We start from the raw sequence: 26,742 nt of genomic DNA, 5'->3' as shown, positions 1-26,742 counted from the left end.
TGGAAACACTACTATATCTCTAGAGGAAACTCTACTATATCTCTTGTGGAAACTCTACTATATCTCTAGTGGAAACACTACTATATCTCTAGTGGAAACTTCTCAATAGCTTTAGTAAAACAGATCATATCTCTAGTGGAAACTCTACTGTATATCTATAGTAGAACATGTATCATATGTCTACTGGAAACTGTATTATATCTGTAGTAGATGACTCTAGTGGAAACTCTACTAGATATCTCTAGTTACCATAATCGGAGTCCTTGAAGCAGGCATCGATGTGATCCTGATCATCATCGAACTCGGCACTGTCGATGCTGCTGCTCTTCTTCGTCTTCTTGGGGAGTCGTTTGGCCGGCCGCTTACTTACTCCTCCTCCCGCTCCGCTTGCTGCTCCTCCCTTCCGTCCAGCGGTGGTGGTGTTGGAGTGGTTTCTGCCGGGCCGGTCGCAGCCCCAGGCCCCAGGGGTGTCGGAGGAGATGGCTGCGGCCCCAGCGGTAGCCCCGGAGGACAGGTTGGCCATAGACAACATCCCCTGAATGGCCTCCTGTGTGCTGGGAGATGCAGGTGGCTGACTGTAAGTACGTCAATAAGAAATAACACAACACAATAACACATTACACTGCTGGAAGATGTACCCGCCGGAGAGAGAGACTGATCGAGAGAGACTGATCGAGAGAGAGAGAGAGAGAGAGAGAGAGAGAGAGAGAGAGAGAGAGAGAGAGAGAGAGAGAGAATAAGATATAGAACCCATTGCCCTTTATGGTTCTGAGGTCTGGGGTCCGCTCATCAACCAAGAACTCACAAAATTCAAATTGAGACTCTGCATGTAGAATTCTGCAAAAATATAATCTGTGTACAATGTAAAACACCAAATATTGCATGCAGAGCAACCTTCCATAACAAAGCCATCACCTACAGAGAGATGAACCTGGAGAAGAGTCCCCTAAGCAAGCTGGTCCTGGGGCTCTGTTCACAAACACAAACAGACCCCACAGAGCCCCAGGACAGCAACACAATTAGACCCAACTGAATCATGAGAAAACAAAAAGATAATTACTTGACACATTGGAAAGAATTAACCAAAAAACAGAGAAACTAAAATGCTATTTGGCCCTAAACAGAGTACACAGTGGCAGAATACCTGACCACTGTGACTGACCCAAACTTAAGGAAATCTTTGACTATATACAGACTCAGTGAGCATAGCCTTGCTACTGAGAAAGGCCACCGTAGGAAGCTCTGACTCTCAAGAGAAGACAGGCTATGTGCACACTGCCCACAAAATGAGGTGGAAACTGAGCTGCACTTCCTGACCTCCTGACCTCCTGACGAATGTATGACCATATTAAATACACATACATTTGAAGTTGGAAGTTTACATACACCTTAGCCAAATACATGTAAACTCAGTTTTTCACAATTCCTGACATTTAATCCTAGTAAAAATTCCCTGTCTTAGGTCAGTTAGGATCACCACTTTATTTTAAGAATGTGAAATATCAGAATAATAGTAGAGAGAATGATTTATTTATTTCATCACATTCCCAGTGGGTCAGAAGTGTACATACACTCCAATTAGTATTTGGTAGCATTGCCTTTAAATTGTTTAACTTGGGTAAAACGTTTCGGGTAGCCTTCCACAAGCTTCCCACAATAAGGGTGAATTTTGGCCCATTCCTCCTGACAGAGCTGGTGTAACTGAGTCAGGTTTGTAGACCTCATTGCTCGCACACGCTTTTTTCAGTTCTGCTCACAAATTTTCTATAGGATTGAGGTCAGGGCTTTGTGATTGCCACTCCAATACCTTGACTTTGTTGTCCTTAAGCCATTTTGCCACAACTTTGGAAGTATGCTTGGGGTCATTGTCCATTTGGAAGACCCATTTGCGACCAAGCTTTAACTTTCTGACTGATGTCTTGAGATGTTGCTTCAATATATCCACATAACTTTCCTGCCTCATGATGCCATCTATTTTGTGAAGTGCACCAGTCCCTCCTGCAGCAAAGCACCCCCACAACATGATGCTGCCACCCCCGTGCTTCACGGTTGGGATGGTGTTCTTCGGATTGCAAGCATCCCCCTTTTTCTTCCAAACATAACGATGGTCATTATGGCCAAACAGTTATATTTTTGTTTCACCAGAACAGAGAACATTTCTCCAAAAAGTACGATCTTTGTCCCCATGTGCAGTTGCAAACCGTAGTCTGGCTTTTTTTATGGCGGTTTTGGAGCAGTGGCCACTTCCTTGCTGAGCGGCCTTTCAGGTTATGTCGATATAGGACTCATTTTACTGTGAATATAGACACTTTGTACCTCGTTCCTGCAACATCTGCACAAGGTCATTTGCTGTTGTTCTGGGATTGATTTGCACTTTTCGCACCACAGTACGTTCCTCTCTAGGAGACAGAATGCGTCTCCTTCCTGAGCGGTATGACGGCTGCGTGGTCCCATGGTGTTTATACGTGCGTACTATTGTTTCTACAGATGAACGTGGAACTTTCAGGCGTTTGGAAATAAAATCCATTATTAAAAAATGGAAAGAAAACGGCACCACAACAAATCTGCCACCAAAACTCACGGACCAGGCAAGGAGGGAATTAATCAGAGACGCAACAAAGAGACCAAAGATAACCCTGAAGGAGCTACAAAGCTCCACAGCGGAGATTGGAGTGTCTGTCCATAGGACCACTTTAAGCCGTACACTCCGCAGAGCTGGGCTTTACAGAAGAGTGGCCAGAAAAAAGCCATTGATTAAAGAAAAAAAATAAGCAAACACATTTGGTGTTCGTCAAAAGGCATGTGGGAGACTCCCCAAACATATGGAAGAAGGTACTCTGGTCAGATAAGACAAAAATTTAGCTTTTTGGCCAAGAAGAAAAACGCTATGTCTGGCACAAACCCAACACCTCTCATCAACCTAAGAACACCATCCAAATTGTTCATCGTCAGGGACTGGGAAACTGGTCAGAATAGAAGGAATGATGGATGGCGCTAAATACATGGAAATTCTTGAGGGAAACCTGTTTCAGTCTTCCAGAGATTTGAGACTGGGACAGAGGTTCACCTTCCAGCAGGACAATGACCCTAAGCATACTGCTAAAGCAACACTCGAGTGGTTTAAGGGGAAACATTTAAATGTCTTGGAATGGCCTAGTCAAAGCACAGACCTCAATCCAATTGAGAATCTGTGGTATGACATAAAGATTGCTGTACACCAGAGGAACTCATCCAACTTGAAGGAGCGTGAGCAGTTTTTCCTTGAAGGGTCAATACAAATAGTCTGGGTGAGCATTTTTATTAATTGTTTAGCAGTCTTATGGCTCGGGATAGAGGCTGTTAAGGAGCCTTTTGGACCTAGACTCTGGTACCACTTCCCTTGCGGTAGCAGAGAGAAGTCTATGACGGGTGATTGGAGTCTTTGACAATTTTTTGGGCCTTCCTCTGACACCGCCTAGTATATAGGTCCTGGATGTTAGGAAGCTTGGCCCCAGTGATGTACTGGGCTGTACGCACTACCCTCTGTATAGCGCCTTACGGTTGGATTCCGAGCAGTTGCTGTACTGGTCTGCCATGCAGCACGCTTCTGTCTATTTGAGTTGGTCAGTATGTAGGTAGGTAATCCTTTCTAATGTGGAGTTTTTGAAAGATATCAAGTAGTAGAACTGCATACGTGTTGCTCTCCACTTTCTGGAGGACCCAGTTTGTAAATCAGTGGAATTAGAGGATGATAGCTAAGGAGATGGAGAAAATTCAGGCAAATATGCAGACAGAGTCGAGAAGAGAACAAACAGAAGGCTGTTGTATAAACACCTGTCTCCGGATTACATCTTCAAACTAAGGGCAACCATGGCATCTGTGACAGAGAGTGAGAAGAGTCCATCCATGTATAAGGGGGTAAGAGAGTCTAGCTAGCTTCAGATATTACACATTTCTAATTTTGTCAGAAAGTCATTTTTCAATTCAAGTTAAAGCATACTGTTAGCTAGCCAAAGTTAACTGGCTGGCTCGCTACTTAACATTATGTGTATGATCTGTGTAGTAATATTATTCGTATCTCAGAGCCATTTGCATTGCTAGTTATATCCTAATATTAGCTAGCTAACATTGAACCTGGTTGGTTAGTTACCTGCAGATTCATGCAGGGTAGTAACATCATGAGTCAGGATTATGGTTCATTGTTTAGCTAGTTACATGTCTTAACAAAAGACTCCACTATGCAAGTAACCATTTCAATATAATGTTCATGATGTCACTGCGACACCTGTTGATAGACGTAGCTGGTAAATTCGCTCTGGCTATCTACTCCGATTTCAGAGCACTCTCGTCTGAGTGTGCCAGGGCGTAGAATAACTGACGAATTTACGAAAGCTCAACACCCGTTGAATATGGCCGGTGTCAGTAAACATTGGCAAAAAAGTGTAAGTAAATTGTTGCCAGCAGCACATCACCAACGCTCTGGATAACATGAAAACATGTCTCTCTTGTCGTAATGTGTGTTTTGTCCTATATTTTATATCTATATTTTTTATTTTATTTTCTATTTTCGATCCCAGCCCCCGTCCTCGCAGGAGGCCTTTTTCCTTTTGGTATGCCGTAAATAAGAATTTGTTCTGGCTTGTTAAATGAAGGTAAAAACAAAATGGTGTACCTGTTGACGCTGTAGTCGATGCCGCCCACTGCTTTGCTGGCCTGTAGCAGGTCCAGGATGCCTGCCGTGCTTCCCGCCTTCTTCTTTACCTTCAAGTTACGACCTTTCACCTCCCGCTTGACCTCTGGCTTGACTTCTGTGTCGATGTGGAGCGACCCTTCATCTGATGAGTCAGTCTTCTGAGAACGGAATAGAGCAAAAGAGTTTTATTGTACAACACACTGAACACAAGAAGAGCATAGAATATAACTTTATAATCCACTGTGAAACAGAAAAACACATAATGACGTCTGACAGCCAGACGTACACCTGATCGACATCACACAGGTGATCCCAGCCCTGACCCGTCAGTTAGGATACACACCAATACATTCCCACTACTATAACTATGACCTGGTTGAATGGGGCAGTAGGATATACACTACGACACCTCCCCTACTGAAACACACCCAGTACTACTGATCCTGCTGACAATAGTGATGGACGCCTGTAACAGGGCTGGATTTAGGTCTCACTCTGTCCTCCCTTAAAACATCTCTCTCTCTTTCGTTCTCTCTCTCTCTCTCTTTCGTTCTCTCTCTCTCTCTCTCTCTTTCGTTCTCTCTCTCTTTCGTTCTCTCTCTCTCTCTCTCTTTCGTTCTCTCTCTCTTTTGTTCTCTCTATCTTTCGTTCTCTCTCTCTTTTGTTCTCTCTCTCTTTCGTTCTCTCTCTCTCTTTCGTTCTCTCTCTCTTTCGTTCTCTCTCTCTCTCGTTCTCTCTCTTTCGTTCTCTCTCTCTCTTTCAACTCACAGAAGTTCCAAAAGAATAAAGACATTTCAAGTGTCCTATTATGTCTATATACAGTGTTGTAACGCTGTGCACATAGATAAAGTTCTTCACTGGTGGCCTTTTCTTGTGGCAACAGGTCACAAGTCTTGCTGCTGTGATGGCACACTGTGGTATTTCACCCAGTAGATATGGGAGTTTATTAAAAGTGGGTTTGTTTTTGAATTCTTTGTGAATCTGTGTGACTGGGGTCTACAGTTTGAACCCTTGCTGTGTCTGGCTCCCACCCACCCCGCCACCCTGCCACCCTGCCCGGCCATCTAGATGTGTGAAAGTTAGTGTATCAGCTAATGATCCATCATGTATGGCATTCCTGGGAGTGTGTAAACTTACATGTTGTATTACCATAGGATGTTTGTATGTTCTCTATAGTGATGTACTTGAACATGTATCAATTGATCAATTCGGCACATGTGAACAAACTCGAGGCAGACTTGATACAAAATATTGTGCAGTAATATAATTCTTCACTGGATCTGAAACTTTGCACACACACTGCTGTTTTGTATTATCTTTTACCAGATCTAATGTGTTATATTCTGCTACGTTAATTCCACAAACTTCAAAGTGTTTCCTTTCAAATGGTTGGTGAGCGGACCCCAGACCTCACAACCAGAAAGGGCAATGGGTTCTGTAACTGCTTCAAGTCTTTTTAGACAGATCCTAATTGGTATTTGAAATGTTATGTTCCTTTTGATGGCGTAGAAGGCCTTTCTTGCCTTGTTTCTCAGTTCGTTCACAGCTTTGTGGAAGTTACCTGTGGCGCTGATGTTTAGGCCGAGGTATGTATAGTTTTTTGTGCTCTAGGGAAACGGTGTCTAGATGGAATTTGTATTCGCGGTCCTGGCAACTGGACCTTTTTTGGAACACCATGTTTTTGTCATACTAAGATTTACGGCCAGGGCCCAGATCTGGCAGAATCTGTGTAGAAGATCTAGGTGCTACAGAAGATCTAGGTGCTACAGAAGATCTAGGTGCTGCAGAAGATCTAGGTGCTGCTGTAGGCCCTCCTTGGTTGGGGACAGAAGCACCAGATCATCAGCAAACAGTAGACATTTGACTTCAGATTCATTCTAGTAGGATGAGGCCGGGTGCTGCAGACTGTTCTAGTGTCCTAGCCAATTCGTTTATATGCAGTGCATTCGGAAAGTATTCAGACCCCTTGACTTTTTCCATAATTTGTTACTTTACAGCCTTATTCTAAAAATGGATTAAATAAAACATTTTCCTCATCAATCTACACACAATACCCCATAATGACAAAGCGAAAACAGTGTTTTTGAAATGTTAGAATTGGTCTTTTTCTTTTTAAACATAAATACCTTATTTACATAAGTATTCAGACCCTCTGCTATGAGACTTGAAATTGAGCTCAAATGCATCCTGTTTCCATTGATCATCCTTGAGATGTTTCTACAACTTGATTGGAGTCCACCTGTGGTAAATTCAATTGTTTGGACATGATTTGGAAAGGCACAAACCTGTCTATATAATGTCCCACAGTTGACAGTGCATGTCAGAGTAAAAACCAAGCCATGAGGTCGAAGGAATTGTCTGTAGATCTCCGAGACACAGATCTGGGAAAGCATACCCTCCTCATTCAGGGCTGGTAGCTGGGCTGTGTGTTCCTCTGTTAGCTGGGCTGTGTGGTCCTCTGTTAGCTGGGCTGTGTGTTCCTCTGTTAGCTGGGCTGTGTGTTCCTCTGTTAGCTGGGCTGTGTGGTCCTCTGTTAGCTGGGCTGTGTTGTCCTCTGTTAGCTGGGCTGTGTGTTCCTCTGTTAGCTGGGCCGTGTGGTCCTCTGTTAGCTGGGCTGTGTGGTCCTCTGTCTACTCCTTCAGAGAAAAGAGAAAGCCTCTCCTGCCGTGCTCTCTCTTTGGTCCTCTGTTAGCCGTGTGTTCCTCTGTTAGCTGGGCTGTGTGGTCCTCTGTTAGCCGTGTGTTCCTCTGTTAGCCGTGTGTTCCTCTGTTAGCTGGGCTGTGTGGTCCTCTGTTAGCCGTGTGTTCCTCTGTTAGCCGTGTGTTCCTCTGTTAGCTGGGCTGTGTGTTCCTCTGTTAGCCGTGTGTTCCTCTGTTAGCCGTGTGTTCCTCTGTTAGCTGGGCTGTGTGGTCCTCTGTTAGCCGTGTGTTCCTCTGTTAGCCGTGTGTTCCTCTGTTAGCTGGGCTGTGTGGTCCTCTGTTAGCCGTGTGTTCCTCTGTTAGCCGTGTGTTCCTCTGTTAGCCGTGTGTTCCTCTGTTAGCTGGGCTGTGTGTTCCTCTGTTAGCCGTGTGTTCCTCTGTTAGCCGTGTGTTCCTCTGTTAGCTGGGCTGTGTGGTCCTCTGTTAGCCGTGTGTTCCTCTGTTAGCCGTGTGTTCCTCTGTTAGCTGGGCTGTGTGGTCCTCTGTTAGCCGTGTGTTCCTCTGTTAGCCGTGTGTTCCTCTGTTAGCTGGGCTGTGTGGTCCTCTGTTAGCCGTGTGTTCCTCTGTTAGCCGTGTGTTCCTCTGTTAGCTGGGCTGTGTGGTCCTCTGTTAGCCGTGTGTTCCTCTGTTAGCTGGGCCGTGTGGTCCTCTGTTAGCTGGGCTGTGTGGTCCTCTGTCTACTCCTTCAGAGAAAAGAGAAAGCCTCTCCTGCCCTGCTCTCTCTTTGGTCCTCTGTTAGCCGTGTGTTCCTCTGTTAGCTGGGCTGTGTGGTCCTCTGTTAGCCGTGTGTTCCTCTGTTAGCCGTGTGTTCCTCTGTTAGCTGGGCTGTGTGGTCCTCTGTTAGCCGTGTGTTCCTCTGTTAGCCGTGTGTTCCTCTGTTAGCCGTGTGTTCCTCTGTTAGCTGGGCTGTGTGTTCCTCTGTTAGCCGTGTGTTCCTCTGTTAGCCGTGTGTTCCTCTGTTAGCTGGGCTGTGTGGTCCTCTGTTAGCCGTGTGTTCCTCTGTTAGCCGTGTGTTCCTCTGTTAGCTGGGCTGTGTGGTCCTCTGTTAGCCGTGTGTTCCTCTGTTAGCCGTGTGTTCCTCTGTTAGCCGTGTGTTCCTCTGTTAGCTGGGCTGTGTGGTCCTCTGTTAGCCGTGTGTTCCTCTGTTAGCCGTGTGTTCCTCTGTTAGCTGGGCTGTGTGGTCCTCTGTTAGCCGTGTGTTCCTCTGTTAGCCGTGTGTTCCTCTGTTAGCTGGGCTGTGTGGTCCTCTGTTAGCCGTGTGTTCCTCTGTTAGCCGTGTGTTCCTCTGTTAGCTGGGCTGTGTGGTCCTCTGTTAGCCGTGTGTTCCTCTGTTAGCCGTGTGTTCCTCTGTTAGCTGGGCTGTGTGGTCCTCTGTTAGCCGTGTGTTCCTCTGTTAGCTGGGCCGTGTGGTCCTCTGTTAGCTGGGCTGTGTGGTCCTCTGTCTACTCCTTCAGAGAAAAGAGAAAGCCTCTCCTGCCGTGCTCTCTCTTTGGTCCTCTGTTAGCCGTGTGTTCCTCTGTTAGCTGGGCTGTGTGGTCCTCTGTTAGCTGTGTGGTCCTCTGCTCTCTCTTTGTTTCTGTGGAAGTCCTTTTGGAAATGCATGAGGCTGCCCTGCAACACTGTTCCATTGTTGTACAGGTTGACAGAAGGTGTCTCAGTCTCAGGGTCCTCGTTTTTGTCACGTTCTGACCTTAGTTCCTTTGTTATGTCTCTATTTTGGTTTGGTCAGGGCGTGAGTTGGGGTGAGCATTCTATGTTTTTGTTCTATGTTTTATATTTCTATGTGTTTGGCCGAGTGTGGTTCTCAATCTGAGGCAGCTGTCTATCGTTGTCTCTGATTGAGAACCATATTTAGGTAGCCTCATCCCACCGGTGTTTTGTGGGTAGTTGTTTTCTGTTGTGTGTCTGCACCAGCCAGAACTGTTTCGGTCGTTATCTTTGTTATTTCAGTGTTCATTAAATAAATATGGACACGTACCACGCTGCACCTTGGTCCTCTCCTTCCAACAGCCGTTACACTTTTACACTATTCTGATTTTCCCTCCGCCAATACAGGGGTAGTGTGTTCTTATAGCTGTGCCATGCCCAGGGATGGTCTGTGTGGAAGATGAAGTTGATTACGTTCCCATTTTTGTAGCAGTCAGCAAAGTGTCTCTAGATTGTCTTATGAGGAGCTTCTGTTTGCATTCTTTCCGTGCCTTGTCATTTTTTCTATCCAAGGGGTACTGTACTGTGGTGGAGGGAAGCCATGGAGCAGGGGGCCAAAGAGGCCTCTGCATCTGGGTGGGAGAGGAACTCTGCTCTCTCTCTCTCAATGTGTTGTGTCCTTTGGCCCGGCACTGCACAGCGCTGCCTTTGATTCACACACGCTTCACTCACACATGTGATTTCTATTGCAACATAGACGATCACACGGAACTCATTAATGACCACATGGACGGAGAGAATATTCCAGAACGTTTTCCTCTGACGGTTGGGATCTTAGAAGCAGTCATTAGGCCGCTATCTTCATGGACGTAGAACTGTAGATATCAGAGTCCTTCTGGATGTTAGGGAACCTCTATAGACATTAACCTGATAACACTATGGACCTGATATTAACACTATGAACCTGATAACACTATGAACCTGATATTAACACTATGGACCTGATATTAACACTATAACCTGATATTAACACTATGAACATGATATTAACACTATGAACCTGATAACACTATGAACCTGATATTAACACTATGAACCTGATATTAACACTATGAACCTGATATTAACACTATGAACCTGATGACACTATGAACCTGTTAACACTATGAACCTGTTAACACTATGGACCTGATGACACTATGAACCTGATATTAACACTATGAACCTGATATTAACACTATGAACCTGTTAACACTATGGACCTGATATTAACACTATGAACCTGATATTAACAATATGAACCTGTTAACACTATGAACCTGTTAACACTATGAACCTGATATTAACACTATGAACCTGATAACACTATGAACCTGTTAACACTATGAACCTGATATTAACACTATGAACCTGATATTAACACTATGAACCTGATGACACTATGAACCTGTTAACACTATGAACCTGTTAACACTATGAACCTGATATTAACACTATGGACCTGATAACACTATGGACCTGATAACACTATGAACCTGATATTAACACTATGGACCTGATATTAACACTATGAACCTGTTAACACTATGCACCTGTTAACACTATGAACCTGCTATTAACACTATGAACCTGATAACACTATGAACCTGTTAACACTATGAACCTGATATTAACACTATGAACCTGATATTAACACTATGAACCTGATAACACTATGAACCTGATATTAACACTATGAACCTGATATTAACACTATGAACCTGATATTAACACTATGAACCTGATAACACTATGAACCTGTTAACACTATGAACCTGTTAACACTATGAACCTGATAACACTATGAACCTGATATTAACACTATGGACCTGATAACACTATGAACCTGATATTAACACTAAGAACCTGATATTAACACTATGAACCTGTTAACACTATGAACCTGATATTAACACTATGAACCTGATAACACTATGAACCTGTTAACACTATGAACCTGTTAACACTATGAACCTGTTAACACTATGAACCTGTTAACACTATGAACCTGATAACACTATGCACCTGATATTAACACTATGAACCTGATATTAACACTATGAACCTGATATTAACACTATGAACCTGATATTAACACTATGAACCTGTTAACACTATGAACCTGATATTAACACTATGAACCTGTTAACACTATGAACCTGATATTAACACTATGAACCTGATAACACTATGAACCTGATATTAACACTATGAACCTGATATTAACACTATGAACCTGATATTAACACTATGAACCTGATAACACTATGAACCTGATATTAACACTATGAACCTGATATTAACACTATGAACCTGATATTAACACTATGAACCTGATAACACTATGAACCTGATATTAACACTATGAACCTGATATTAACACTATGAACCTGATATTAACACTATGAACCTGATAACACTATGAACCTGATATTAACACTATGAACCTGATATTAACACTATGAACCTGATATTAACACTATGAACCTGATATTAACACTATGAACCTGATATTAACACTATGAACCTGTTAACACTATGAACCTGTTAACACTATGAACCTGATAACACTATGAACCTGATAACACTATGAACCTGTTAACACTATGAACCTGTTAACACTATGAACCTGTTAACACTATGAACCTGATATTAACACTATGAACCTGATAACACTATGAACCTGATATTAACACTATGAACCTGTTAACACTATGAACCTGATATTAACACTATGAACCTGTTAACACTATGAACCTGATAACACTATGAACCTGATATTAACACTATGAACCTGATAACACTATGAACCTGATATTAACACTATGAACCTGATATTAACACTATGAACCTGATATTAACACTATGAACCTGATATTAACACTATGAACCTGTTAACACTATGAACCTGTTAACACTATGAACCTGATAACACTATGAACCTGTTAACACTATGAACCTGTTAACACTATGAACCTGATATTAACACTATGAACCTGATATTAACACTATGAACCTGTTAACACTATGAACCTGATAACACTATGAACCTGATAACACTATGAACCTGATAACACTATGAACCTGATAACACTATGAACCTGATAACACTATGAACCTGATATTAACACTATGAACCTGATAACACTATGAACCTGATAACACTATGAACCTGATAACACTATCCTGCTGACCTGAACTGAACCGTACTGTGCTGTCTCGGATATTTTCCATTCACATTGTCTTTTCCAGCACAGTTCCAGACACTGTGGTGGATGTGTAACCAGGCCAGTCCAGCTCTGCTCGGCTCAGTAGAGGTAGATGGCGCTGACAGGCAATTTTGCAGTGTTTTGTTTTTTTCTTTGATATTTCTTACATTATTAGCCCATGTTTTTTGTGTTATTACGTACAGCGGGAAATAACTTTTGGATTTCAGAGCGACGAAAACTCACCAGCATTACGAGCAGGAATACAACATTCCGAATTGGATGATTTGTTCGTACCCCCCAGGGCAACTGAACTGATTCAAGAGGCTGCTCCAAGACGCCGCCGGCAGAGAAGAGGTATTCAGACTGGACTTCTAATCTGACTCAGGAGGCGTACACACCATCCACCGCTTCTGAGTATATTACTCCCTAATGTTCAGTGTCTGGACAATAAAGTTGATGAGCTCAGGGCGAGGATCTCCTTCCAGAGAGAAATCAGGGACTGTAACATACTCTGTTTCACGGAATCATGGCTCTCTCTGGATATACTGTCCCTGTCCATATAGCCAGCTGGGTTCTCAGTACATCACGTAGACAGGAATAAAGAACTCTCCAGAAAGAAGAAAGGCGGGGGTGTATGTTTCATGATTAACTACTCATGGTGTGATTGTAATAACATACATAAACTCAAGTCCTTTTGTTCACATGACCTAGAATACCTCACAATCAAATGTCGAGCGTATTATCTCCCAAGAGAATTATCTTCGGTTATAGTCACAGCCGTGTATATTCCTACTCAAGCCGATACCACTACAGCAGTCAAGGAACTACACTGGACTTGTGCAAACTGGAAACAATACAGTTGAAGTCAGAAGTGTACATACACCTTAGCCAAATACATTTAACCTCAGTTTTTCACAATTCCTGACATTTAAACCACGTAAAAAAATCGGTTTTAGGGAAAAATTCCCTGTCAGTGTTACGTCCGTCGTTTGATGAATGAGACCAAAGCGCAGCGTGGAAAGTGTTCATGATTTTTCAATACTGAGCTCCGACAAAACAACAAAATACAAAACCGAACGTAACGTTCTGCAGGGCTAGACAGCAACTATGCACAAACAAGATCCCACAATCTAAGGTGGGGAAAAGGGCTGCCTAAGTATGATCCCCAATCAGAGACAACGATAAACAGCTGCCTCTGATTGGGAACCATACTAGGCCAACAAAGAAATAGAAACATAGATTTGCTCACCGAAGTCACACCCTGACCTAAACAAATAGAGAATAAACAAGGCTCTCTAAGGTCAGGGCGTGACAGTCAGTTAGGATCACCACTTTACTTTGAGAATGTGAAATGTCAGAATAATAGTAGATTTATTTGATTTATTGCAGCTTTTACTTCTTTCATCACTTTGGGTCAGTCAACTTAGTGTATGTAAACTTCCGACTTCAACTGTAGATGGCCGGGCGAGGTGGGTGTGGATCCAGAGACAGCAGGGATTCAAACTGTAGAACCCAGTTCCTACATTTGAATATAAACATTTATTTGGGTGGGTGTGGCGGCAGCATTAATTGTAGCTGGGGATTTTAACAAAGCAAATTTGAGAAAAACGCTACTGAAGTTCTATAAAACATTGACTGTAGTACTCGCGCTGGGAAAACACTCGACCACTGCTATTCTCTCTTCCGGGATGCCAACAAGGCCCTCCCCCGCCCTCCCTTCGGGCAAATCAGATCACGATTCCATTTTGCTCTTCCCTTCCTATAGGCAGAAACTCAAACAGGAAGTACCCATGCTAAGGTCTATTCAGCGCTGGTCTGACCAATCGGAATCTATGCTTCAATATTGTTTTGATCACGTGGACTAGGATATGTTACGGGTAGCCTTGGAGAATAACGTATACACGGACATGAAGACGGAGTTCATCAGGAAGTGTTTAGGGGATGTAGTTCCCACTGTGACTATTAAAACCCAAACCAGAAACCGAGGACGGCAGCATTCATGCAAAACTGGTTGACAGTCCCTCCTTAAGGCAATCAAACAGGCAAAATCCCTAGCCGCGTCCTCAGAGCATGTGCAGACCAGCTGGCTGGTGTGTTTAGAGACACACTCCCTATCCCAGTCTGATGTCCCCACTTGCTTCAAGATGTCCACCATTGTTCCTGTACCCAAGAAAGCAAAGGTAACTGAACTAAATGAACTAAATGACTCTCGCCCCGTTGCACTCACTTCTGTCATCATGAAGTGCTTTGAGAGACTAGTCAAGGATCATATCACCTCTATCTTACTTGTCACTCTAGACCCACTTCAATTTGCATTCCGCCCAAATAGATCCACAGACGATGCAATCGCCATCACACTACACACTGCCCTATCCCATCTGGAATACCAATGTAAGAAACCCACAACAACACAGAAACTGGGGAACGTAACAGCTGTTCATTGACTACACGTCAGCCTTCAACACCATAGTACCCTCCAAGCTCATCAACAAGCTCGGGGCCCTGGGTATGAACCCAGGCCTCTGCAACTGGGTCCTGGACTTCCTGACGGGCCGCCCCCAAGTGGTTGAAGGTAGGAAACAACACCTCCACTTCGCTGATCCTCAACACTGGGGCCCCACAAGGGTGCGTGCTCAGGCCCCTCCTGTACTCCTGTATACCCATGACTGCGTGGCCATGCACGCCTCCAACTCAATCATCAAGCTTGCAGATGACAAAACAGTAGTGGGCCTGATTACCAACAACGATGAGACAGCCTACAGGGAGGAGGTGAGGGCTCTCGAAGTGTGGTGCCAAGAAAATAACCTCTCTTTCAACGTCAAGAAAACGAAGGAGCTGATCGTGGACTTCAGGGAACAGCAGAGGGTGCATCCCCCCATCCATATCGACGGGAACGCAGTGGAGAAAGTGGAAAGCTTCAAGTTCCTCGGCGTACACATCACGCACAAACTGAAATGGTCCACCCACACAGACAGTGTGGTGAAAAAGGCACAATGACGCCTCTTCAACCTCAGGAGGCTGAAAATATTTGGCTTGGCCCCTAAAACCCTCACAAACGTTTACAGATGCACAATTGAGAGTATCCTGTCGGCCTGTTCACCACGCTACCATCCAGAAGGCGAGGTCAGTACAGGTGCATCAAAGCTGTGCCCTATAGACTGAAAAACAGCTTCTATCTCAAGGCCATCAGACTGTTAAATAGCCATCACTAGCCGGCTACCACCCGGTTACTCAACTCCGCACCTTAGAGGCTGCTGCCCTATACACTTTAATAATGGAACACTGGTCACTTTAATAATGTTTACATACTGCTTTACTCATCTCATATGTATATCCTGTATTCTATTCTATTCTACTGTATTCTAGTCAATGACACTCCGACATTGCTCGCCCTAATATTTATATATTTCTTAATTACATTCTTTTACTTTTAGATGTGTGTACTGTTGTGAATTGTTAGGTACTACTGCAGTGTTGTAGCTAGGAAAACAATCATTTCGCTACACCTGCAATAACATCTGCTAAATACGTGTATGTGACCAATAACATTTGATTTGATTTAGTGTGAAAAGGGTCTGAGTGAACAGGATGTTAGACATTCTAATAGCAGGATATTACTGGTATTTACTTAGAGTATAGAAGGATATTATTGGTCATACCAATAAGGGGGAGGAGCGTACGTACCTTGACATCAGAGGGGAGGAGCTTTGGCTTCTTGGATGGCTGGATTGCTTCTTTGATGTTTGACAGGACTGGCAGGGAGAGAAGAGAGTCCATCAACAACTATCCAATCACAAGAGAGAGTCAAATCAACAACTATCCAATCACAAGAGAGAGTCAAATCAACAACTTGCCAAACAGAAAAAAACATCAATCAACAACTAGCCAATCAGAAGACAGGACTACTCTATCACAATCTCAATAAACCTAAGGTGAACTTTAATAGATTTACTGCAGTATTGTGACAAATAAATATACACAGTGCCTTTGGAAAGTATTCAGACCCCTTGACTTTTTCCACATTTTGTTACGTTACAGCCTTATTCTGAAATGGATTAAACTGTTTTCTAATTTAAATGAGAACTGAAATATCTAATTTACATAAGTATTCAGACCCTTTACTCAGTACTTTGTTGAAGCACCTTTGGCAGCGATTACAGCCTCAAGTCTTCTTGGGTATGACGCTACAATCTTGGCACACCTGTATTTGGGGAGTTTCTCCCATTCTTCTCTGCAGATCCTCTCAAACTCGGTTTGGTTGGATGGGGAACGTAGCTGCACAGTTATTTTCAAGTCTCTCCAGAGATGTTAGATCGGGTTCAAGTCCAGCCTCTGGCTGGGACATTCAGAGACTTGTCCCGAAGCCACTCCTGCGTTGTCTTGGCTGTGTGAAGGAGGATCAATGGAAACAGGATGCACCTCAGCTACATGTTGAGTCTCAAAAGGTCTGAATACTTACGTAAATAAGGCATTTCTGTTTTCGCTTTGTCATTATGGGGTACTGTGTGTAGATTGCTGAGGAATTGTTTCTAAAATAAGGCTGTAAAGTAACAAAGTGTGTTAAAGTAACGCAAAGCTAAAAACTGGCTTTTCTTCCCCGAAATATGTAGTGGTGTGATATAATATTTTGCCAATATATAAATTAGCATAACTTGGTGCATTTTAGCTGCCCAATCGTAGTAAGATTTACCTGAAGGAAGTGTTGACTTTGAAATAGGAAGTAGAAATTCTCTAGGACTAGATTGACCAACGATAGGTGGTAAACAATAGGGGGTAGTGTGTCACCAAGTCCTGAGGTAATGTTCCAGGGAACTCAGGTAAAAAAATTGCCAACATTCGCAGTATTTGGAGCCACTGAGGTGTGGGATATTTTACCTAACGGTAATATTTACTTTCAAACAGAAAACTCACAGGATAAGTCTCTCTTTTTCCTCCTGATGGGGAACTCATCAATCTTCAACTCTCCTTCGTCTGACACGTACTCATACTCGTCTCTCACCGGCTTGGCCTTGTCCTCCTTTAGGTTATGTAACGAGCTGAACACACTGGAGTTGGGCTGGGGCTTCAGCTTAGAACTGAGAGAGAAACAGATGAACCCTTTACACTGGTGGGAACTGGCCTATATGGATGAAGCTAAATTGAACATTAGCTTACAGAATAAACATGAAAAGCATAACCATGGTAGCAATTGAAAGGGAACCATTTGGAGATTATGGGAAAATGATTAGACCAAAATTGAGGACACAACTATTCAATGGCCCAAGACTGAATCCAAACACGACACTGTTGATGTTATGTGCATTTGACATTTACTGTACTTTTCTCCACATTCGTTGAAAACGAAATCTGAAAATACTCTGGATACACTTAGTAACATCATAAGAATATTCCTGGAAAATGTGGAGAAGGTGCAACATAAAACAAGAAATAACAAGGGTTATAGTATGTTACTGTAACACCGCTGTGTTTATTAATCTCTGACGTCATGTATAGTACGTTACTGTAACACCACTGTGTTTATTAATCTCTGACGTCATGTATAGTACGTTACTGTAACACCACTGTGTTTATTAATCTCTGACGTCATGTATAGTACGTTACTGTAACACCACTGTGTTTATTAATCTCTGACGTCATGTATAGTACGTTACTGTAACACCGCTGTGTTTATTAATCTCTGACGTCATGTATAGTACGTTACTGTAACACCACTGTGTTTATTAATCTCTGACGTCGTGTATAGTACGTTACTGTAACACCGCTGTGTTTATTAATCTCTGACGTCATGTATAGTACGTTACTGTAACACCACTGTGTTTATTAATCTCTGACGTCATGTATAGTACGTTACTGTAACACCACTGTGTTTATTAATCTCTGACGTCATGTATAGTACGTTACTGTAACACCACTGTGTTTGTTAATCTGCCATTTTGAGTAAAACACTTCACAGGATGATACGGAGGTGAATTCACATTAACAATGGATAGCTCTCACTCTCTCCAAGGACAGATGCATCTGTCTCACACACACACACACACACACACACACACACACACACACACACACACACACACACACACACACACACACACACACACACACACACACACACACACACATTTAGGTGACAACCACATTGCTCCAGTATACAGTGCTTACCCTAGTAACTTCTTGTGTGTCATTGAAAAGGCAAACTTCTCTTTGTTGCCCGACAGTGGCGTTCTCTCAAACTTGTGCACTTCAGTTTCCATCTTCAATAAGGAATCTGGTTTACTGTTCTGTAATGGACATGAACAACAAAGATCACTTTGTCATAAACTGGCAGAAGGACAGACAACATGTGTAGAACAAGGTGTAGAACAAGGTGTAGAACAAGGGGTAGAACAAGGTGTAGAACAAGGGGTAGAACAAGGGGTAGAACAAGGTGTAGAACAAGGGGTAGAACAAGGGGTAGAACAAGGTGTAGAACAAGGGGTAGAACAAGGGGTAGAACAAGGGGTAGAACAAGGGGTAGAACAAGGTGTAGAACAAGGGGTAGAACAAGGTGTAGAACAAGGGGTAGAACAAGGGGTAGAACAAGGGGTAGAACAAGGGGTAGAACAAGGGGTAGAACAAGGGGTAGAACATTACCCTTAACATGCATGTTCATTTTTTACATTCGAGGTTACAAGTTATTGCCCTCAATAAAATGAACATTGGTTTCCGTGGTAACTCAATGTCTAGGATTGTCTTCCAGAACCCCTGTCACTTTATCCCAGAAGAAACATGTGTGGTCTCCTATTGGTCCACCACCCCTGCAACATAGTGCTGAAGCTTTTGGAGCAAATGTCAATATCAAGAAAGTTGTTCTAAAGTATATCATCTTCCCTTTGAGTTTCTTTTTTGTTTGAGCTTATTTTATTTTTACATGGACAGTGGTCATCTCTAACCTGTCAGATGTGGTCATCTCTAACCTGTCAGATGTGGTCATCTCTAACCCTTCAGATGTGGTCATCTCTAACCCTTCAGATGTGGTCATCTCTAACCCTTCAGATGTGGTCATCTCTAACCCTTCAGATGTGGTCATCTCTAACCTTTCAGATGTGGTCATCTCTAACCCTTCAGATGTGGTCATCTCTAACCCTTCAGATGTGGTCATCTCTAACCCTTCAGATGTGGTCATCTCTAACCTTTCAGATGTGGTCATCTCTAACCCTTCAGATGTGGTCATCTCTAACCTTTCAGATGTGGTCATCTCTAACCCTTCAGATGTGGTCATCTCTAACCCTTCAGATGTGGTCATCTCTAACCCTTCAGATGTGGTCATCTCTAACCTGTCAGATGTGGTCATCTCTAACCTGTCAGATGTGGTCATCTCTAACCCTTCAGATGTGGTCATCTCTAACCCTTCAGATGTGGTCATCTCTAACCTTTCAGATGTGGTCATCTCTAACCCTTCAGATGTGGTCATCTCTAACCCTTCAGATGTGGTCATCTCTAACCTGTCAGATGTGGTCATCTCTAACCTGTCAGATGTGGTCATCTCTAACCCTTCAGATGTGGTCATCTCTAACCCTTCAGATGTGGTCATCTCTAACCCTTCAGATGTGGTCATCTCTAACCCTTCAGATGTGGTCATCTCTAACCCTTCAGATGTGGTCATCTCTAACCTGTCAGATGTGGTCATCTCTAACCCTTCAGATGTGGTCATCTCTAACCCTTCAGATGTGGTCATCTCTAACCCTTCAGATGTGGTCATCTCTAACCTGTCAGATGTGGTCATCTCTAACCCTTCAGATGTGGTCATCTCTAACCCTTCAGATGTGGTCATCTCTAACCCTTCAGATGTGGTCATCTCTAACCTGTCAGATGTGGTCATCTCTAACCCTTCAGATGTGGTCATCTCTAACCCTTCAGATGTGGTCATCTCTAACCTGTCAGATGTGGTCATCTCTAACCTTTCAGATGTGGTCATCTCTAACCCTTCAGATGTGGTCATCTCTAACCCTTCAGATGTGGTCATCTCTAACCTGTCAGATGTGGTCATCTCTAACCTGTCAGATGTGGTCATCTCTAACCCTTCAGATGTGGTCATCTCTAACCTGTCAGATGTGGTCATCTCTAACCCTTCAGATGTGGTCATCTCTAACCCTTCAGATGTGGTCATCTCTAACCCTTCAGATGTGGTCATCTCTAACCCTTCAGATGTGGTCATCTCTAACCTGTCAGATGTGGTCATCTCTAACCTGTCAGATGTGGTCATCTCTAACCTGTCAGATGTGGTCATCTCTAACCCTTCAGATGTGGTCATCTCTAACCCTTCAGATGTGGTCATCTCTAACCTTTCAGATGTGGTCATCTCTAACCCTTCAGATGTGGTCATCTCTAACCCTTCAGATGTGGTCATCTCTAACCCTTCAGATGTGGTCATCTCTAACCCTTCAGATGTGGTCATCTCTAACCTGTCAGATGTGGTCATCTCTAACCCTTCAGATGTGGTCATCTCTAACCCTTCAGATGTGGTCATCTCTAACCCTTCAGATGTGGTCATCTCTAACCTGTCAGATGTGGTCATCTCTAACCCTTCAGATGTGGTCATCTCTAACCTGTCAGATGTGGTCATCTCTAACCCTTCAGATGTGGTCATCTCTAACCTGTCAGATGTGGTCATCTCTAACCCTTCAGATGTGGTCATCTCTAACCCTTCAGATGTGGTCATCTCTAACCCTTCAGATGTGGTCATCTCTAACCCTTCAGATGTGGTCATCTCTAACCTGTCAGATGTGGTCATCTCTAACCCTTCAGATGTGGTCATCTCTAACCCTTCAGATGTGGTCATCTCTAACCCTTCAGATGTGGTCATCTCTAACCCTTCAGATGTGGTCATCTCTAACCCTTCAGATGTGGTCATCTCTAACCCTTCAGATGTGGTCATCTCTAACCCTTCAGATGTGGTCATCTCTAACCCTTCAGATGTGGTCATCTCTAACCTGTCAGATGTGGTCATCTCTAACCCTTCAGATGTGGTCATCTCTAACCCTTCAGATGTGGTCATCTCTAACCCTTCAGATGTGGTCATCTCTAACCTGTCAGATGTGGTCATCTCTAACCTGTCAGATGTGGTCATCTCTAACCCTTCAGATGTGGTCATCTCTAACCTGTCAGATGTGGTCATCTCTAACCCTTCAGATGTGGTCATCTCTAACCTGTCAGATGTGGTCATCTCTAACCCTTCAGATGTGGTCATCTCTAACCCTTCAGATGTGGTCATCTCTAACCCTTCAGATGTGGTCATCTCTAACCTGTCAGATGTGGTCATCTCTAACCCTTCAGATGTGGTCATCTCTAACCCTTCAGATGTGGTCATCTCTAACCTGTCAGATGTGGTCATCTCTAACCCTTCAGATGTGGTCATCTCTAACCCTTCAGATGTGGTCATCTCTAACCTGTCAGATGTGGTCATCTCTAACCCTTCAGATGTGGTCATCTCTAACCCTTCAGATGTGGTCATCTCTAACCCTTCAGATGTGGTCATCTCTAACCCTTCAGATGTGGTCATCTCTAACCCTTCAGATGTGGTCATCTCTAACCTGTCAGATGTGGTCATCTCTAACCCTTCAGATGTGGTCATCTCTAACCCTTCAGATGTGGTCATCTCTAACCTGTCAGATGTGGTCATCTCTAACCTTTCAGATGTGGTCATCTCTAACCCTTCAGATGTGGTCATCTCTAACCCTTCAGATGTGGTCATCTCTAACCCTTCAGATGTGGTCATCTCTAACCCTTCAGATGTGGTCATCTCTAACCCTTCAGATGTGGTCATCTCTAACCTGTCAGATGTGGTCATCTCTAACCCTTCAGATGTGGTCATCTCTAACCCTTCAGATGTGGTCATCTCTAACCTGTCAGATGTGGTCATCTCTAACCCTTCAGATGTGGTCATCTCTAACCTGTCAGATGTGGTCATCTCTAACCCTTCAGATGTGGTCATCTCTAACCCTTCAGATGTGGTCATCTCTAACCTGTCAGATGTGGTCATCTCTAACCCTTCAGATGTGGTCATCTCTAACCTGTCAGATGTGGTCATCTCTAACCCTTCAGATGTGGTCATCTCTAACCCTTCAGATGTGGTCATCTCTAACCTGTCAGATGTGGTCATCTCTAACCCTTCAGATGTGGTCATCTCTAACCCTTCAGATGTGGTCATCTCTAACCTGTCAGATGTGGTCATCTCTAACCCTTCAGATGTGGTCATCTCTAACCTGTCAGATGTGGTCATCTCTAACCCTTCAGATGTGGTCATCTCTAACCCTTCAGATGTGGTCATCTCTAACCCTTCAGATGTGGTCATCTCTAACCCTTCAGATGTGGTCATCTCTAACCTGTCAGATGTGGTCATCTCTAACCTGTCAGATGTGGTCATCTCTAACCCTTCAGATGTGGTCATCTCTAACCCTTCAGATGTGGTCATCTCTAACCCTTCAGATGTGGTCATCTCTAACCCTTCAGATGTGGTCATCTCTAACCCTTCAGATGTGGTCATCTCTAACCCTTCAGATGTGGTCATCTCTAACCTGTCAGATGTGGTCATCTCTAACCCTTCAGATGTGGTCATCTCTAACCCTTCAGATGTGGTCATCTCTAACCTGTCAGATGTGGTCATCTCTAACCCTTCAGATGTGGTCATCTCTAACCCTTCAGATGTGGTCATCTCTAACCCTTCAGATGTGGTCATCTCTAACCTGTCAGATGTGGTCATCTCTAACCCTTCAGATGTGGTCATCTCTAACCCTTCAGATGTGGTCATCTCTAACCCTTCAGATGTGGTCATCTCTAACCCTTCAGATGTGGTCATCTCTAACCCTTCAGATGTGGTCATCTCTAACCCTTCAGATGTGGTCATCTCTAACCTGTCAGATGTGGTCATCTCTAACCCTTCAGATGTGGTCATCTCTAACCCTTCAGATGTGGTCATCTCTAACCCTTCAGATGTGGTCATCTCTAACCCTTCAGATGTGGTCATCTCTAACCTGTCAGATGTGGTCATCTCTAACCCTTCAGATGTGGTCATCTCTAACCCTTCAGATGTGGTCATCTCTAACCTGTCAGATGTGGTCATCTCTAACCTTTCAGATGTGGTCATCTCTAACCCTTCAGATGTGGTCATCTCTAACCCTTCAGATGTGGTCATCTCTAACCCTTCAGATGTGGTCATCTCTAACCTGTCAGATGTGGTCATCTCTAACCTGTCAGATGTGGTCATCTCTAACCCTTCAGATGTGGTCATCTCTAACCCTTCAGATGTGGTCATCTCTAACCCTTCAGATGTGGTCATCTCTAACCTGTCAGATGTGGTCATCTCTAACCTGTCAGATGTGGTCATCTCTAACCCTTCAGATGTGGTCATCTCTAACCCTTCAGATGTGGTCATCTCTAACCCTTCAGATGTGGTCATCTCTAACCCTTCAGATGTGGTCATCTCTAACCCTTCAGATGTGGTCATCTCTAACCCTTCAGATGTGGTCATCTCTAACCCTTCAGATGTGGTCATCTCTAACCTGTCAGATGTGGTCATCTCTAACCTGTCAGATGTGGTCATCTCTAACCCTTCAGATGTGGTCATCTCTAACCCTTCAGATGTGGTCATCTCTAACCCTTCAGATGTGGTCATCTCTAACCCTTCAGATGTGGTCATCTCTAACCCTTCAGATGTGGTCATCTCTAACCCTTCAGATGTGGTCATCTCTAACCTGTCAGATGTGGTCATCTCTAACCCTTCAGATGTGGTCATCTCTAACCTGTCAGATGTGGTCATCTCTAACCTGTCAGATGTGGTCATCTCTAACCCTTCAGATGTGGTCATCTCTAACCCTTCAGATGTGGTCATCTCTAACCTGTCAGATGTGGTCATCTCTAACCTGTCAGATGTGGTCATCTCTAACCTTTCAGATGTGGTCATCTCTAACCCTTCAGATGTGGTCATCTCTAACCCTTCAGATGTGGTCATCTCTAACCTGTCAGATGTGGTCATCTCTAACCCTTCAGATGTGGTCATCTCTAACCCTTCAGATGTGGTCATCTCTAACCCTTCAGATGTGGTCATCTCTAACCCTTCAGATGTGGTCATCTCTAACCCTTCAGATGTGGTCATCTCTAACCCTTCAGATGTGGTCATCTCTAACCCTTCAGATGTGGTCATCTCTAACCTGTCAGATGTGGTCATCTCTAACCTGTCAGATGTGGTCATCTCTAACCTTTCAGATGTGGTCATCTCTAACCCTTCAGATGTGGTCATCTCTAACCCTTCAGATGTGGTCATCTCTAACCTGTCAGATGTGGTCATCTCTAACCCTTCAGATGTGGTCATCTCTAACCCTTCAGATGTGGTCATCTCTAACCCTTCAGATGTGGTCATCTCTAACCCTTCAGATGTGGTCATCTCTAACCCTTCAGATGTGGTCATCTCTAACCCTTCAGATGTGGTCATCTCTAACCCTTCAGATGTGGTCATCTCTAACCTGTCAGATGTGGTCATCTCTAACCTTTCAGATGTGGTCATCTCTAACCCTTCAGATGTGGTCATCTCTAACCCTTCAGATGTGGTCATCTCTAACCCTTCAGATGTGGTCATCTCTAACCTGTCAGATGTGGTCATCTCTAACCCTTCAGATGTGGTCATCTCTAACCTGTCAGATGTGGTCATCTCTAACCTGTCAGATGTGGTCATCTCTAACCCTTCAGATGTGGTCATCTCTAACCCTTCAGATGTGGTCATCTCTAACCCTTCAGATGTGGTCATCTCTAACCCTTCAGATGTGGTCATCTCTAACCTGTCAGATGTGGTCATCTCTAACCCTTCAGATGTGGTCATCTCTAACCCTTCAGATGTGGTCATCTCTAACCCTTCAGATGTGGTCATCTCTAACCCTTCAGATGTGGTCATCTCTAACCCTTCAGATGTGGTCATCTCTAACCCTTCAGATGTGGTCATCTCTAACCCTTCAGATGTGGTCATCTCTAACCCTTCAGATGTGGTCATCTCTAACCCTTCAGATGTGGTCATCTCTAACCTGTCAGATGTGGTCATCTCTAACCCTTCAGATGTGGTCATCTCTAACCTGTCAGATGTGGTCATCTCTAACCCTTCAGATGTGGTCATCTCTAACCCTTCAGATGTGGTCATCTCTAACCCTTCAGATGTGGTCATCTCTAACCCTTCAGATGTGGTCATCTCTAACCTTTCAGATGTGGTCATCTCTAACCCTTCAGATGTGGTCATCTCTAACCTGTCAGATGTGGTCATCTCTAACCCTTCAGATGTGGTCATCTCTAACCCTTCAGATGTGGTCATCTCTAACCCTTCAGATGTGGTCATCTCTAACCCTTCAGATGTGGTCATCTCTAACCCTTCAGATGTGGTCATCTCTAACCCTTCAGATGTGGTCATCTCTAACCCTTCAGATGTGGTCATCTCTAACCCTTCAGATGTGGTCATCTCTAACCCTTCAGATGTGGTCATCTCTAACCCTTCAGATGTGGTCATCTCTAACCCTTCAGATGTGGTCATCTCTAACCTGTCAGATGTGGTCATCTCTAACCCTTCAGATGTGGTCATCTCTAACCCTTCAGATGTGGTCATCTCTAACCCTTCAGATGTGGTCATCTCTAACCCTTCAGATGTGGTCATCTCTAACCCTTCAGATGTGGTCATCTCTAACCCTTCAGATGTGGTCATCTCTAACCCTTCAGATGTGGTCATCTCTAACCCTTCAGATGTGGTCATCTCTAACCCTTCAGATGTGGTCATCTCTAACCCTTCAGATGTGGTCATCTCTAACCCTTCAGATGTGGTCATCTCTAACCCTTCAGATGTGGTCATCTCTAACCCTTCAGATGTGGTCATCTCTAACCCTTCAGATGTGGTCATCTCTAACCTGTCAGATGTGGTCATCTCTAACCCTTCAGATGTGGTCATCTCTAACCTGTCAGATGTGGTCATCTCTAACCTGTCAGATGTGGTCATCTCTAACCTGTCAGATGTGGTCATCTCTAACCCTTCAGATGTGGTCATCTCTAACCCTGTCAGATGTGGTCATCTCTAACCCTTCAGATGTGGTCATCTCTAACCCTTCAGATGTGGTCATCTCTAACCTTTCAGATGTGGTCATCTCTAACCCTTCAGATGTGGTCATCTCTAACCCTTCAGATGTGGTCATCTCTAACCTGTCAGATGTGGTCATCTCTAACCCTTCAGATGTGGTCATCTCTAACCCTTCAGATGTGGTCATCTCTAACCCTTCAGATGTGGTCATCTCTAACCTGTCAGATGTGGTCATCTCTAACCTGTCAGATGTGGTCATCTCTAACCCTTCAGATGTGGTCATCTCTAACCCTTCAGATGTGGTCATCTCTAACCTGTCAGATGTGGTCATCTCTAACCCTTCAGATGTGGTCATCTCTAACCCTTCAGATGTGGTCATCTCTAACCTGTCAG

At 43.8% G+C, this 26,742-nt stretch overlaps 1 protein-coding gene across 3 annotated transcripts in view; it reads right to left on the bottom strand.

Annotated features, from left to right (window-relative positions):
* The window catches only part of LOC139552771 (lysine-specific demethylase phf2-like), a 144,413-nt gene that overhangs the window by 10,954 nt on the left and 106,717 nt on the right, over positions 1 to 26,742 (bottom strand). For 2 of the 3 annotated variants that reach the window (XM_071364805.1, XM_071364821.1), the window contains exons 14-18: positions 18,429 to 18,547; positions 17,178 to 17,341; positions 15,951 to 16,018; positions 4,652 to 4,830; positions 250 to 575 (exon numbers count right to left, since the gene is read on the bottom strand). In XM_071364805.1, the coding sequence (XP_071220906.1) occupies positions 250 to 575; positions 4,652 to 4,830; positions 15,951 to 16,018; positions 17,178 to 17,341; positions 18,429 to 18,547 (856 nt within the window). The remainder of the gene's footprint in view (positions 1 to 249; positions 576 to 4,651; positions 4,831 to 15,950; positions 16,019 to 17,177; positions 17,342 to 18,428; positions 18,548 to 26,742) is intronic. The other variant, XM_071364814.1, reaches the window with a different exon arrangement.

This window comes from Salvelinus alpinus, chromosome 2 (assembly GCF_045679555.1).
Source record: "Salvelinus alpinus chromosome 2, SLU_Salpinus.1, whole genome shotgun sequence".
NCBI lineage: Eukaryota > Metazoa > Chordata > Actinopteri > Salmoniformes > Salmonidae > Salvelinus > Salvelinus alpinus.
Note: the sequence above shows the minus strand (reverse complement) of the source record. Positions and strands in the feature narration are given on the sequence as shown.